The following is a 12891-nucleotide window of genomic DNA, read 5'->3' on the forward strand; positions in this document are numbered from 1 at the left end:
AAAGAAAATATCAGAGAATATGCAGGCTCATTGAGACAGAGATTGGAGTACAGGTTGAGGTGGGTGGAGAGCCGTATGGAGCTGGCCCATGCTCAGTGCTGATGCACGCAAGGAGTGCTGTGCCACTTAGGGGTGTCCCCCGCAAAGGGGAGCCCCATGCACAAGGAGTGTGCCCCGTAAGAAGAGCCACCCAGCGCGAAAGAAAATGCAGCCTCCCCAAGAATGGCGCCGCACACACAGAGAGCTGATGCAGCAAGATGACGCAACAAAAAGAAACACAGATTCCCAGTGCCACTGGTAAGGATAGAAGCAGTCACAGAAGAACACAGAGAGCAGACAACTGGAAAGGGGGGAGGGGGAGGGGAGAGAAATAAATAAATAAATCTTTAAAAAAAAAAGTCTTCACAGACAAAAACTGAGAGAGTATGTTACCTAAGACCAGATTTATAAGAGATGCTAAAGAGGAGCTTTTGCCTGAAAGGAAAAACCAAGGATGAGAGACTTCAAGAAGGGTGTAGAAATGAAGATTACTAGTAACTTTACAAGTAAAAAGATTGTAATAAGATATGGCAACAGACAGCCAAAGGATAAAATAGACTAAGTAATGCCTTAACATTGAATGAATATTAATGGATTGAATTCCCCAATCAAAAGACATACAATAGATAAAAAATATGAGCCATCTATATGCTGTCTACAAGAGACTCATCTCAGATGTAGAACACAACCAGGTTGAAAGTGAAAGGTTGGGAAAAGATTTCCACACAAACAGTAAAAAAGATCTTCAATAGTGATACTAAGAAAGGAAAAAATAGATTTTAAATGCAAAACTATTATAAGAAATGAAAACAGTCATTATATATTAATGAAAGGGGCAATTCACCATGAAGAAATAACTGTAATAAATGTTTGTTTATGTACCAAATCTGTGTGCCCTAAGGTCCATAAGGCACACACTGACAAAACTGAAGGGAGAAATAGATGTCTTTACAATAATAGTTGGAGACTTCACTACACCACACTCAGCATTGGATAAAACATCTGGACAGAGGCTAAATAAACAGACCAAATGCAATGAATGTCTCATGATGATGGAGGAGATTGTTGTTTTGGGGGGAGGAGTGGGGCAAGGGGGATGGGAATATATGGGGACCTCATATTTTTTTAATGTAATATTAAAAAAATAAATTTTTAAAAAGGCCAAAAAATAATAAATAGGGGTTATATGATTCAAAAAAAAAAAAAGAAAGAGCTTCAATGATATGATAAAGGAACTAGATTTAACAGACATCTATAGAGCATTGCACCCCAAAACAGCAGGTTTTACATTCTTTTCAAGTGCTCATGGATCCTTCTCCAGGACAGACCATATGTTAGGTCACAAGACAGGTCTCAATAAATTCTAAAGATTTGAAGTTATAGAAAGCACATTCTCTTATTTTAATGCAGTGAAGGTGGAAATCAATGGGTGGAAAAAGGGGAAAGTTCACTAATATACAGAGATTAAACAGCACACTCTTAATAGGTCAAATAAGAAATTGCAAGAGAATTCAGTAACTATCTTGAGATGAATGAAAATAAGAATGCAACATATCAAAATCTATGGGATCCGGCAAAGACAGTTCTGAGAGGGAAATTTATAACCCTCAAAGCTTACATTAAAAAAGAATGATCTAATATCAGAGACCTAGCTTCACATTTGGAAGAACTAGAAAAAGAACACCAGACTAGTATCAATCCAAGCTGAAGGAAAGAAAGAATAAACAGAGCAGAAATAAATGAAATTGAAAAAAAAAAATACAATAGAACCAAAAAAACCAAAAGTTGGTTCTTCGAGAAAATCAACAAAATAAAAAAAACCCTTAGCTAAGGGAAGCGGATTTGACCCAATGGATAGGGCATTCACCTACCACATGGGAGGTCCAAGGTTCAAACCCAGGGCCTCCTTACCCATGTCATGAGCTGACCCACATGCGGTGCTGATGCGCACAAGGAGTGCCATGCCACACAGGGTTGTCGCTGCGTAGGGGAGCCCCACACGCAAGGAGTGCGCCCCGTAAGGAGAGCCACCCAGCGTGAAAGAAAGTGCAGCCTGCCTAGGAATGGTGCCACACACACAGAGATGATGCAGCAAGATGACGCAACAAAAATGAGACACCGATTCTGGGTGCCACTGACAAGAATACAAGCGGACACAGAAGAATACACAGTGAATGGACACAGAGAGCAGACAACTGGGCGGGGGGAGGGGGTGATGAGGAAGGGGAGAGAAATAAATAAATAATAAATCTTTTTAAAAAATTCCTTAGCTAAACTGAGAAACCTTTGGGAGTAATGAAAACATTCTAAAATTGAGGTGATGATAGCACAACTCTGTGATGAAAATGAGAGCCACTGAGTATATGCTTTGGCTGTATTGTACAAAGCATGGAACTGTGTATATCACAGGGAAACCAGTGGTGGAAGATGGACTGTGGTTAACAGAACACATATGAAAATGTTCTCTCATAAACTGTAACAAATATGTAATGCTGAGAGAGATAGAACAATTCACCTGATAGTCTACTGCTGACCCTGTGGAGAGAGGCAAAGCCTAGGGAGCCTCATAGTCTACAGCTGACCTTGTGGAGAAAACAGAGGAGCTGAGCCCAGAGGAACCCAGGAAACCTGAACTCTCATAGACATCAGCAGCCAACTTGCTCCAACACGTGAAAATAGACTTTGCTGAGGGAAGTAACTTATGCTTTATGGCCTGGTATCTGTAAACACCCGAAATCAATAATACTCCTTATAAAAATATATATATATAATGCTAATACAATATTATTAGTGTTAATAATTGGGTGGGTTGGGGGGAAGATACACCAAATATAAGATATGAACTCTAGTTAGTACGTAGTCTAGCAAATGTTTCACAACAATGCAAGATGGTGGTGGTGAGGTGATGTATGGGAGACCTATATGATGATATGCATGCTTGTTTTATACGTTCACAACTTTCATTATATACTTACCTTTTATGTTTGTTCATGTATGTATGATATACTTCAGTAAAATTTTATTTGGTAAAAAGCAAAACCCAATAAGGTCAAACTCTTTCTGAGTATTTTATCTATACCCCTGAACAAAGCTCAAGAATATTTTGAGGATTACAAAAATATCCAACACCCGACAGAGTAAAATTCACAATGTTTGGCAATCAGTAAAAAATTAAAAAATGTGAGAGTAGATGCGGCTCAAACAGTTGAGTGCCTGCTTCCCATATGGGACGTCCAGGTTCAGTCCCTGGTGCCTCCTAAAAACAAACAAACACAAAACCAACTCAGGGGAGCTAATGTGGCTCAGTGGTTGAGTGCTGGCTTCCCACACATGAGGCCCCAGGCCCCAGGTTCAATCCGTGGCCCTAGAACCTAAAAAAAAAAAATTAACCAATACGCAAGAGAGGATGGAAACACAGTCAAAATGAGGAGGAAAAGTCAGTGCATCAAAACCGAACCAGCAGTTACATAGATGATAAAATTAGTAGACAGGGACATTAAATCAGTTATTGATTGATTGATTGATTGATTGATTGATTTTTATTTATTTTTCTCCCCTTCCCCCCTGTTGTCTGCTCTCTGTGTCCATTTGCTGTGTGTTCTTCTGTGTCCACTTGCATTCTTCTCACGTGGCACTAGGAAACTGTTGCTTTTTTTTTGTTGTATCATCTTGCTGCATCAGCTCTCCATGTGTGCAGTGCCACTCCTGGGCAGGTTGCACTTTTGTCGCGCAGGGAGGCTCTCCTTTTGGGGTGCACTCCTTGCGCAGGGGTATCCCTCCACGGGGGACACCCGTTGCATGGCACGGCACTCCTTGCGCGCAGCAGCACTGTGCATGGGCCAGCTCACCACACAGATAAAGAGGCCCTGGGTATCAAACCCTGAACCCTTCATATGGTAGGCAGATACTTATCAGTTGAGCCACGTCCACTTCCCTAAATCAATTATTATAATCATATTCCATATGTTTAAAAAGCTGGAAGAAATATCGAGCATGTTAAATAGAGATGTGGAAGTTATAAAAATCCAGTAGAACACCTAGAGATTAAAACTACAGTGTCTGAGATTAAAATTACACTGGATTGGATTAACTTCAAAAGTGATGTTGCAGAAGAAAAGATTAGTGAACTAGAATATATAGCAATGGAAACTATCTGAAATAAAACACAGAGGGAAAAAAAAGACTGAAGAAAAAGTGAATAGACCACCAGTGAACACTGGAACATGCCAAGTGGTTAAATATATGTAAATGTAGGTAATACAGAGTTCATTTTCCATTAATTCCAGAGATGCCTGTATTGGACTCCTGTAAATAACAGGTACGAACTAGAGAAAACATAACAAACAACTGTTTATAGAGCACCTGGAATCTGGAACTGTAGGAAACACAAACCTTGAAAGAAGGAAAGCCAATAGAGGAGCTATACATTTACCAAATTTTCCCTTAAGGCATTTCTCAAAAGAGTTTTAACAGAAAGCAGCATTCTTACTGGATGAAGAAACATAATGAAAGTTCATGACTACCAAAGCCACTGTAGTTGAGAAGGAAAATCCCTGAAAGAAGAGCGCCGTAAAGACAGCTCCCGATTGTGTACACAGGTTCCTAAGCTGCACATGCATAGAGCAGTGCTCCAAGAAACCCAGCAGAAAGCAGCAGCAAGGGAAGTGGACTTGGCCCAGTGAATAGGGCGTCCATCTACCACATGGGATGTCCGTGGTTCAAAGCCTGGGCCTCCCTGACCTGTGTGGAGCTGGCCCATGTGCAGTGCTGATGTGTGCAAGGAGTGCCCTGCCATGCAGGGGTGTCCCCCGCATAGGGGAGCCCCACGCGCAGAGTGCACCCTGTAAGGAGAGCCGCCCAGCGTGAAAGAAAGTGCAGCCTGCCCAGGAATGGTGCCACACACACGGAGAATTGACGCAGCAAGATGATGCAACAAAAAGAAACACAGATTCCCGTGCCGCTGACAACAACAGAAGCGGACAAAAAGAAGAACACCCAGCAAATGGACACAGAGAACACACAAGTGGGGGGGAGGGGGGAAGAGGAGAGAAATAAAATAAATCTTTAAAAAAAAAAAAAAAGCAGCAGCAAGAGGACTGAACAGAGATTTCAGCAGCTACCTGGTGCTGAGTTTGGAGTTCATATTAGAGGGACTTGTTCACCTCAGGTTTTCCATTGAGACTGCACAAGGCCCATGCTTTAGGACTAAGGACTGACATCCAGACTAAGAGCAAAACCTAAATAAATCCTCCATAACAAAGGCAAAGCCCAAACTGTCATAGGAGCCATAGAAAGAGGAAGGAAAGCATAACCTATAATCAAGTAAAAAAGCATTAGTTGGAACAGACTTATGCTATCCCAGATGTTAGAATTAGTCAAGGATTTTAAAACAGCAATTGTGAATATATTAAATGATTTAGGAGAAAAGATCAGCAGAATGATTGAACACATGGGAAATCTCAACAGAGAAATGGAAACTGTAGAATAAAACCAAGTGGTATTGTAGAGCTAAAAATACATATGTAGGGGAGCAGATGAGGCTCAAGCAGTTGAGCTCCCACCTCTCATATGGGAGATCCCGGGTTTGGTTCCCCGGTGCCTTCTGAAAAACAACAAGCAAAACAAACAAAAAGAACAACTCAGGGAAGCCAAGGTGGCTCAGTGGTTGAGCCACACTGGCTTCCCACATATGAGGTCCCAGGTTCAATCCTCAGCCCCCAGTACCTCAAAAAAATAATAATAATAAGTACATATATATGTGTATATAAAATGAAAAATTCAGTAGAAATAATCCTAACTGAAGCAGAAACAGAAAGGATTGGGGGGGGAGTGAATTTGGCCCAATAGATAGGGAATCTGCCTGCCACATGGGAGATCCAAGGTTCAAACCCAGGGCCTCTTGACCCATGTGATGAACTGGCCCATGCACAGTGCTGATGCACTCAAGGAGTGCCGTGCCACAGAGGAGTGTCCCCCACATAGGGGAGCCCCACACACAAGGAGTGCGCCCCATAAGGAGAGCTGCCCAACACGAAAAAAGTGCAGCCTGCCCAGGAGTGGCACTGCACACAAGGAGAGCTGACGCAGCAAGATGATGCAACAAAAAGAAACACAGATTCCCAGTGCTGCTGACAGGAATCCAGGTGGTCACAGAAGAACACACAGCAAATGGACACAGAAAGCAGACAACTGGGGGAGGGGGGGAGAAATAATCTTTTTTAAAAAAATGATTGGGGAAAAGAACATAGTTCATTTTTATTATTAATTTTAATATTAAATATTAAAATTAGTATTTTAAAAAGTCATAATTTACACAATTGGAGTTCCAAAAAGAGAAGAATGAGATGAGGGGTGGGGAGGGAGGAAGGAAGTTGATTTAATAATGTCCCCAAATTTTCCAGCTTTGGTGAAAAACATCAACCTCTAGTTCCAAAAAGTTCAGCAAACCCCTAGCAGCATAAATACAAAGAAAGCCACACCCAGGTATATAATAGTCGTGGTCAAATTGCTGAAATTAGAGATAAAAGGAAAATGTTAAAAACAGACAAAGATAAAACAGCAATAAGAATGATGGCTGACTTACTAAAAATGAGTGGAGCGTGGGTGACAATAAAATGGCATTTTTAAAGTGCTAAAAGAAAGGTAATATGGTATGTATACTGTGTATTATATAGCATTCCCAGTGGGATCTGGGGCAGCATTCCATAATCAAATGCTTATGTGAGATAAATAAAGACTATAAATAACCTTACTTTAGGTCAGGCTTTGCTGTAATGTTAGTTTGGTGCCAAACTTTTTTTTTAATTCTTTTGTTTTCAGAGCTTTTTAGATTTCAGCATTGCAGAAAAAAAGGTTTGTGGATCCACCTTACTTGTCAAGAGAAAAATTGGCAATAATTATTTTTAAATGCCTACACTCTTTGAAGCAGGAATTTATAGGAATCTGTCCAGTGGAAATAATCATGTGTGTGCCAAATGTTATATAAAGGATATTTATGGCAGCATTTTTAGTAATAACAAAAAAATTGAAAATAACCTAAATATCTCACTTGTCTGGCTTTGATTAAATCAGTTATGGTATATCCATACAATTTATGAACTGTCTTGTAGCCATGAAAAATCCTATTGTAGAAGAATGTTGATGTAGAGAAATAAATGTTCACAACATGCAATATGAAAAAGATCATAAAAACAGCATGATTCCAAATGTTAATAGTAGTTACTGCTATGTGGTTGTATTTCATTTGTTTTACTTTTTCACATTTTCTAAATTACTATCAGGAAACGTATTCTTTTTACAATAAGAAAAATGCCAGGCTTATTTTGTTTATGTTTTGTTTTTATTAAAAAAACAACAAGCACAAGGTGGTAAAGGAAGATATTTCCAGTGCTTCTCTAGGTCAGATATCATTTTATTAAAAAAGATCACCAAACTTCAGTATTATTAAGGCCACCACTTAATATATTGTCCTTATTCCCAGATCTAGTGTCTGCACACCTGGATTTAAAGTGTCTCTTTTAAGCTGTATTGCCTGAGGCATTTCCAGAAGGAATCCTGTTAAATGAAAAATGAGGCCTTTCATGAGGGATGCTGAACCATTTTTGTTGCCACTTCAAACACTCTCTGACTTAATCTCCAGAGAACAGCTTTCACAGATAAATTGTCCAGCACCGCATCTAGTTCTTGGCTTGTTTTAAAGAGTCTGCAGATTTTTTATAAGGTCATTTTTTAAGCTTAAGTATCTATTTCGCTTTGAAAGTCTATTTTCTCCTTTCTGAAAAAGAGCATTTCAGGAGTTAAAAATGGGTCGCTTTTAGCAAACTACATCATACATCTGGAGTGAATTCCAGAGTATTAATGCCATGGTATGTTACAGCAGAGACTGTCAAGTCTAATTTCTGCAGACCTCCTAAATCTCAAAGGACAGCCTGGACAGCCAGCAGTTTTGATCCTTGAACTGAGGTATATTTCTAAAGTTATTCTTAAAACCTATGAGGTGGGGGCCACAGAAAATCCTCTAACATAGTCCTTCTCAAATTGCTTGATACCGCAGTGATAAGAAATATACGCCTTTATATTATAGGCACCTCCAATTAGACTGTGAGAGTTGCAGGAGACTTGAGATCTTGAGTCCAACTGCTTACCTAGTATTTATACCTCCTCCACATCATTCTAGACAGATAGTAAGCAAGTATTTATTGAACTATGTATAGTAATATTTATATTTTTCTTTGTAAAATAAAAAGTTGTTATTATGAATTCACATATTAGTCTCTGTATATTTAGTTAATATTAAGTCCATTCCTGAGGCAAAATCTCTTTGGGTGTATTGATAAACCAGGTTTCTGAGATTCTAAGGTATGGTAAATTTACCAAGGTGATACTTTTCTCTCCACATAGTCAGAAGATGCCTTCCCCAGACAGGCTGTCTTTTACATTACCTTGTCAAGAAGCCTTCTTTCTCTCAACTGATCTCTAATCTTATCACTTCTAGTAGATTACAAACTCCTTGTGGACAAGGAGCTGTGTCTGATTCCTCCCTGTATTCTCTACATTGCCAAACAACATAGACACACAGTAAACAGTTGTTAAATTAAATCGAAAGTTCAATTATTTAAAATGTTCTTATATTGAAGCACTTTGCCATTTTTTGTTTTCTGTCCAGTGGACCTAGTTATAACTTCTAGAGCAACACAGAATTATTCAATATATCTTGCATATCTTTTATTAAACTAATAAATATTGTAAATGGAATTTTAAATTTTCATTTTCCAATTCTTTGCTGCTAATATTTAGAAATGCAACTGATTTTTACATGTCAGCCTTATACCCTACAAACTTACTAAATTTATTAGGTCTGCCCCCTTCCCTGCCCACCCCCCAGTTGTCTGCTCTCTGTGTCCATTTGCTGTGTGTTCTTCTGTGACTGTTTGTATTCTTGTCAGTGGCACCTGAAATCTGTGTCTCGTTTTGTTGCGTCATCTTGCTACATCAGCTCTCCATGTGTGCAGCACCATTCCTGGGCAGGCTGCACTTTTTTCACGCTGGGCGGCTCTCCTTACAGGGTGCGCTTCTTGCTCATGAGGCTCCCCAACGCAGGGGACACCCCTGTGTGGCATGGCACTCCTTGCACGCATCAGCACTGAGTGTGGGCCGGCTCATCACACAGGTCAGGAGGCCCTGGGTTTGAATCTTGGATCTACCATGTGGTAGGCGGGCACTCTATCCATTGGGCCAAATCCACTTCCCCTAGTAGTTGTTTTGTAGGTTAGTCAGGGTTTTCTCTGTAAACACATGTCATCTAGAAATAGTTATAGTTTTATATCTTGCTGTCCCTTCTCTGTGCCTTTTCTCTTTTATCTTGTTACACTCATTAAGACCCCCAGTACAATTTTCCATAGAACTGATGAGTGTGAATGTTCATATTTTCCCAATCTTAGAGGGAAGCATGTAAAATTTCCCTACTAACTAGTTGTAGAATTTTCATATTTGCTTTTTCTGTTCCTGGTTTGTGGAGAGTTTTTTTCATGACTGTGGAGTTTTTACAAATACTTTCTGTTAAGAAATAGTTTATGGTTTTTCTCCTGTGTTCTCTTAATGTGGTACAATTAGTGATTTTGGAATGTTAAACCAGCATTGTATTTTCTGGGATAAACTCTACTTGATTGTGGTGAAATACTGGTTGGTTGGTTTTAAATATGTTTTGGATTAAATTTGCTAATATTTTATAAAGAAGTTTTGGCTATGTTCATAGATGTTATTGGTCTGTAATTTTCTTTTCCTGTAATTTCTTATGTTTTAGTACCCAGGTTTTGCTGGACACAAAAAATTGAGTTGGAAAGTGTTCTCTCAAGTGGGTGTGATTCGTATTATAACACACTCAATATTTGCTGGTCTTCACTGCCGAAAACATCGGACCTGGAGTTCTCATTGTGGAAGGATATTTGTAGCAGTTTGATATGGTTATGAATTTCAAAAATAGATATTGGCTTATGTTTGTAATCTGATCTGTACCTGGGCATGATTGAGTTATGATTAGGGCTTTGATTCGACCATGTCATTAGGGTGTTGAGTCCCCATCTCTTGGTGGGTGGGGACTTACAGATAAAAGGCTTGGCAAAGGACAGAGTTGACGGTTCTTAATGTTGGAGTTTTGATGCTAAAGTCTTAAGCTGGTACCCCGGGAAATAAGCACACAGAGGAAAGAGAAGCAAGCCCCAGGAAGAAAGGAACCTTGAACCCAGAGAAAAGCAAGACCCTAGAAGGGAGGACCCTAGGAAGCCTGAACCCTCACAGATGTCGGCAGCCACCTTGCTCCAACATGTGAAAATAGACTTTGGTGAGGGAAGTAACTTATGCTTATGGCCTGCTATCTGTAAGCTCCTACTCCAAATAAATACCCTTTATGAAAACCAACCAATTTCTGGTATTTTTGCATCAGTATCCCTTTGACTGACTAATACAATATATATATATTTTTTAATATTTATTTATTTATTTATTTCTCTCCCTTCCCCCTGCCCCCAGCCCCAGTTGCCTGTTCTCTGTGTCTATTTGCAGAAGTGGCGGCACAGGAATTTGTGTTTCTTTTTGTTGCGTTATCTTGTTGTGTCAGCTCTCCGTGTGTGCGGCACCATTCCTGGGCAGGCTGCACTTTCTTTCGCGCTGGGCAGCTTTCCTTATAGGGCGCACTCCTTGCGCGTGGGGCTCCCCTACGCGGGGGATACCCCTGCGTGGCATGGCACTCCTTGCGTGCATCAGCACTGCGCATGGGCCAGCTGCACACGGGTCAAGGAGGCCCAGGGTTTGAACTGCGGACCTCCTATGTGGTAGACGGATGCCCTAGCCATTTTGAGCTATCAAGTAGCTAGACATTTAGGATCATGTCCTGCTGATTGACCCCTTTATTATTATGAAATGACCTTCTGTATCCCTGTTAATAGTCTTTACTCTGAAAGCTAGTGTCACTGTGGTATATCTTTTCTATCCTTTGGCTTTTAAACTATTTGTGCCTTTATATTTAAAGTATGTGTCTTGTAGTCAGCATATGGTTGAGTCTTGCTCTTTTATCTAATCTGACAATCTCTTCCTCTCAGCCCCTCATATAGTTGGAAGATATTCATGTACCGTCAGTCTTCTCTTCCTTGAGCTAAAATCCTTTTATTATGGTTTGGCTGATAGTTTTCCTAAATCCTTCACTTTTAAGATCAAACTCTTCTGTGCATGCTTTGCTTAAAAGAGGGGATATTACATTCCAAAGGATACTTGGAGTTGCTCTCTGCAAGAAATCTGCCTATTGCTTATTACAGCTGATTAACATTGTCACCAAAGATCTATATCTATTTCATTTCCTACCTATTTGGTCAAAATCAGTCTGAACCATCTGTTCCACTTTTACTACACTAGGCATATTTACATCTTGGCTAACTACTGACTTTTTGATCTCCAGAAAAAGTTTTGAGGGGGACCTAACACAATATCTATTAATTATTCCTCTGAAACTGTTTTATCTCAATTGCACCTGTTGATGAACAGTTCTAGTGCATCACTTTGAGTGTGAGTCAGATAAAACCAGACTATAACTAAAAGCGTTTTAAAATGTTTGCCTTTTTTCCAGATGAAAATTTCTCAGTCCTGTCACCCATTCAAAGGGGATCTGGCTGCTAAGAAGGTAAGTAAGGTTTTAAGGCACAAAACCAATTTCTGTCTTTCTGTGTATTTATTCTCCCCTGTTGAAAAATTTTCCCAGAATGTCAGTTTTTTTTTATTATCTTAATGCTGTCAAAGGCTCTTTCTAATTGGTTGTCTTAATGGACCCCTTGGCTCTGCCAGAGAAGCGAGGTCAGGTTTGGGGTGCAGCATCAGTCTTTGGCCCCTGGACTATGCAGGCTGCCCACTATAAGAATGTGCTTACGTGCAAAGAACTCTCCGAAAGACCCTTTACATTTCTGTTTTGTGAGGAAAATTATAGCATGGACTGTTCACAAATGATACATGTATTAGCACAGTGCCAACGGTGTTCATTTGCTTTACATTTTTTAGTCTCTTCTGTGTGTATGTTACTACTCCATTCCTATCTCCTTAGGACCCCATCACATTTCTACGTAAGGGTCAGTGTAATTGAATGCTCAACAGAAAAGACTTGAATACCATGTCCTTAACATAGCTATAGCTAAGGCGAACATCTCCAAGTGTATTTTGAAATGTTTCTAACATCCCCTCTGAACACTTCCCCTGTGTCCTCCATTCGTACATCCTGAATACAATGGAGCACTCTGATTGGGCTCTTTAGAGATGCTCCCTCCCCCACCAGGTATAAGATTGCAGTTCTACAAGTCAGTTACACTTTGTCTCCTCCTACGAGGCTGTTGTGAAAACAATCTATGCCTTGTTCAAAGAATATGGTGTATACAACCTATTCTCAAATATTCAGAAAATAGACAGGTGGAAGGATGGATGGACAGGTGCATGGATAGATTGATAGATGTACAGAATGATGTGGTAAATGTTCAAATTGGTGAATCTCGGTGGGTGGAGTATGTTGGAATTCTCTGTATGGGATTTGTATTATTTTTTTCAACTGTCCAGTAAATCTGAAATTATTTCAAAATAAAAAGTTTAAAGGGGAAAATGTCTATTCCTATCCTACTATTAACTTTGTCTTGCTTCAGCCATCCCAAAATGCAATCCTTTTTTAAAAAAAAATGTATTCTATATATTATATGCTCTGACTTTCCAATCAGATTATTTGCTACTCAAAGCCGATGTTACTTTCCAGTATCCTAGTATCTAAATGTGTAATAAATATTGATAATTCTGGCAACTTTCATTATTCTAGAATTCCCTTCCTCT

At 39.7% G+C, this 12891-nt stretch overlaps 1 protein-coding gene across 4 annotated transcripts in view; it reads left to right on the plus strand.

The window, feature by feature from the left end:
• VPS8 (VPS8 subunit of CORVET complex) overlaps positions 1 to 12891 on the plus strand; it is a 294602-nt gene that overhangs the window by 250179 nt on the left and 31532 nt on the right. For all 4 annotated transcript variants that reach the window (XM_058295485.2, XM_058295487.2, XM_058295486.2 and 1 more), the window contains one exon: positions 11657 to 11710. In XM_058295485.2, coding sequence (XP_058151468.1) covers positions 11657 to 11710 — 54 coding nt within the window. The remainder of the gene's footprint in view (positions 1 to 11656; positions 11711 to 12891) is intronic.

The sequence above is a fragment of the Dasypus novemcinctus genome, chromosome 4 (assembly GCF_030445035.2).
Source record: "Dasypus novemcinctus isolate mDasNov1 chromosome 4, mDasNov1.1.hap2, whole genome shotgun sequence".
NCBI classification, from domain to species: Eukaryota; Metazoa; Chordata; class Mammalia; order Cingulata; family Dasypodidae; genus Dasypus; species Dasypus novemcinctus.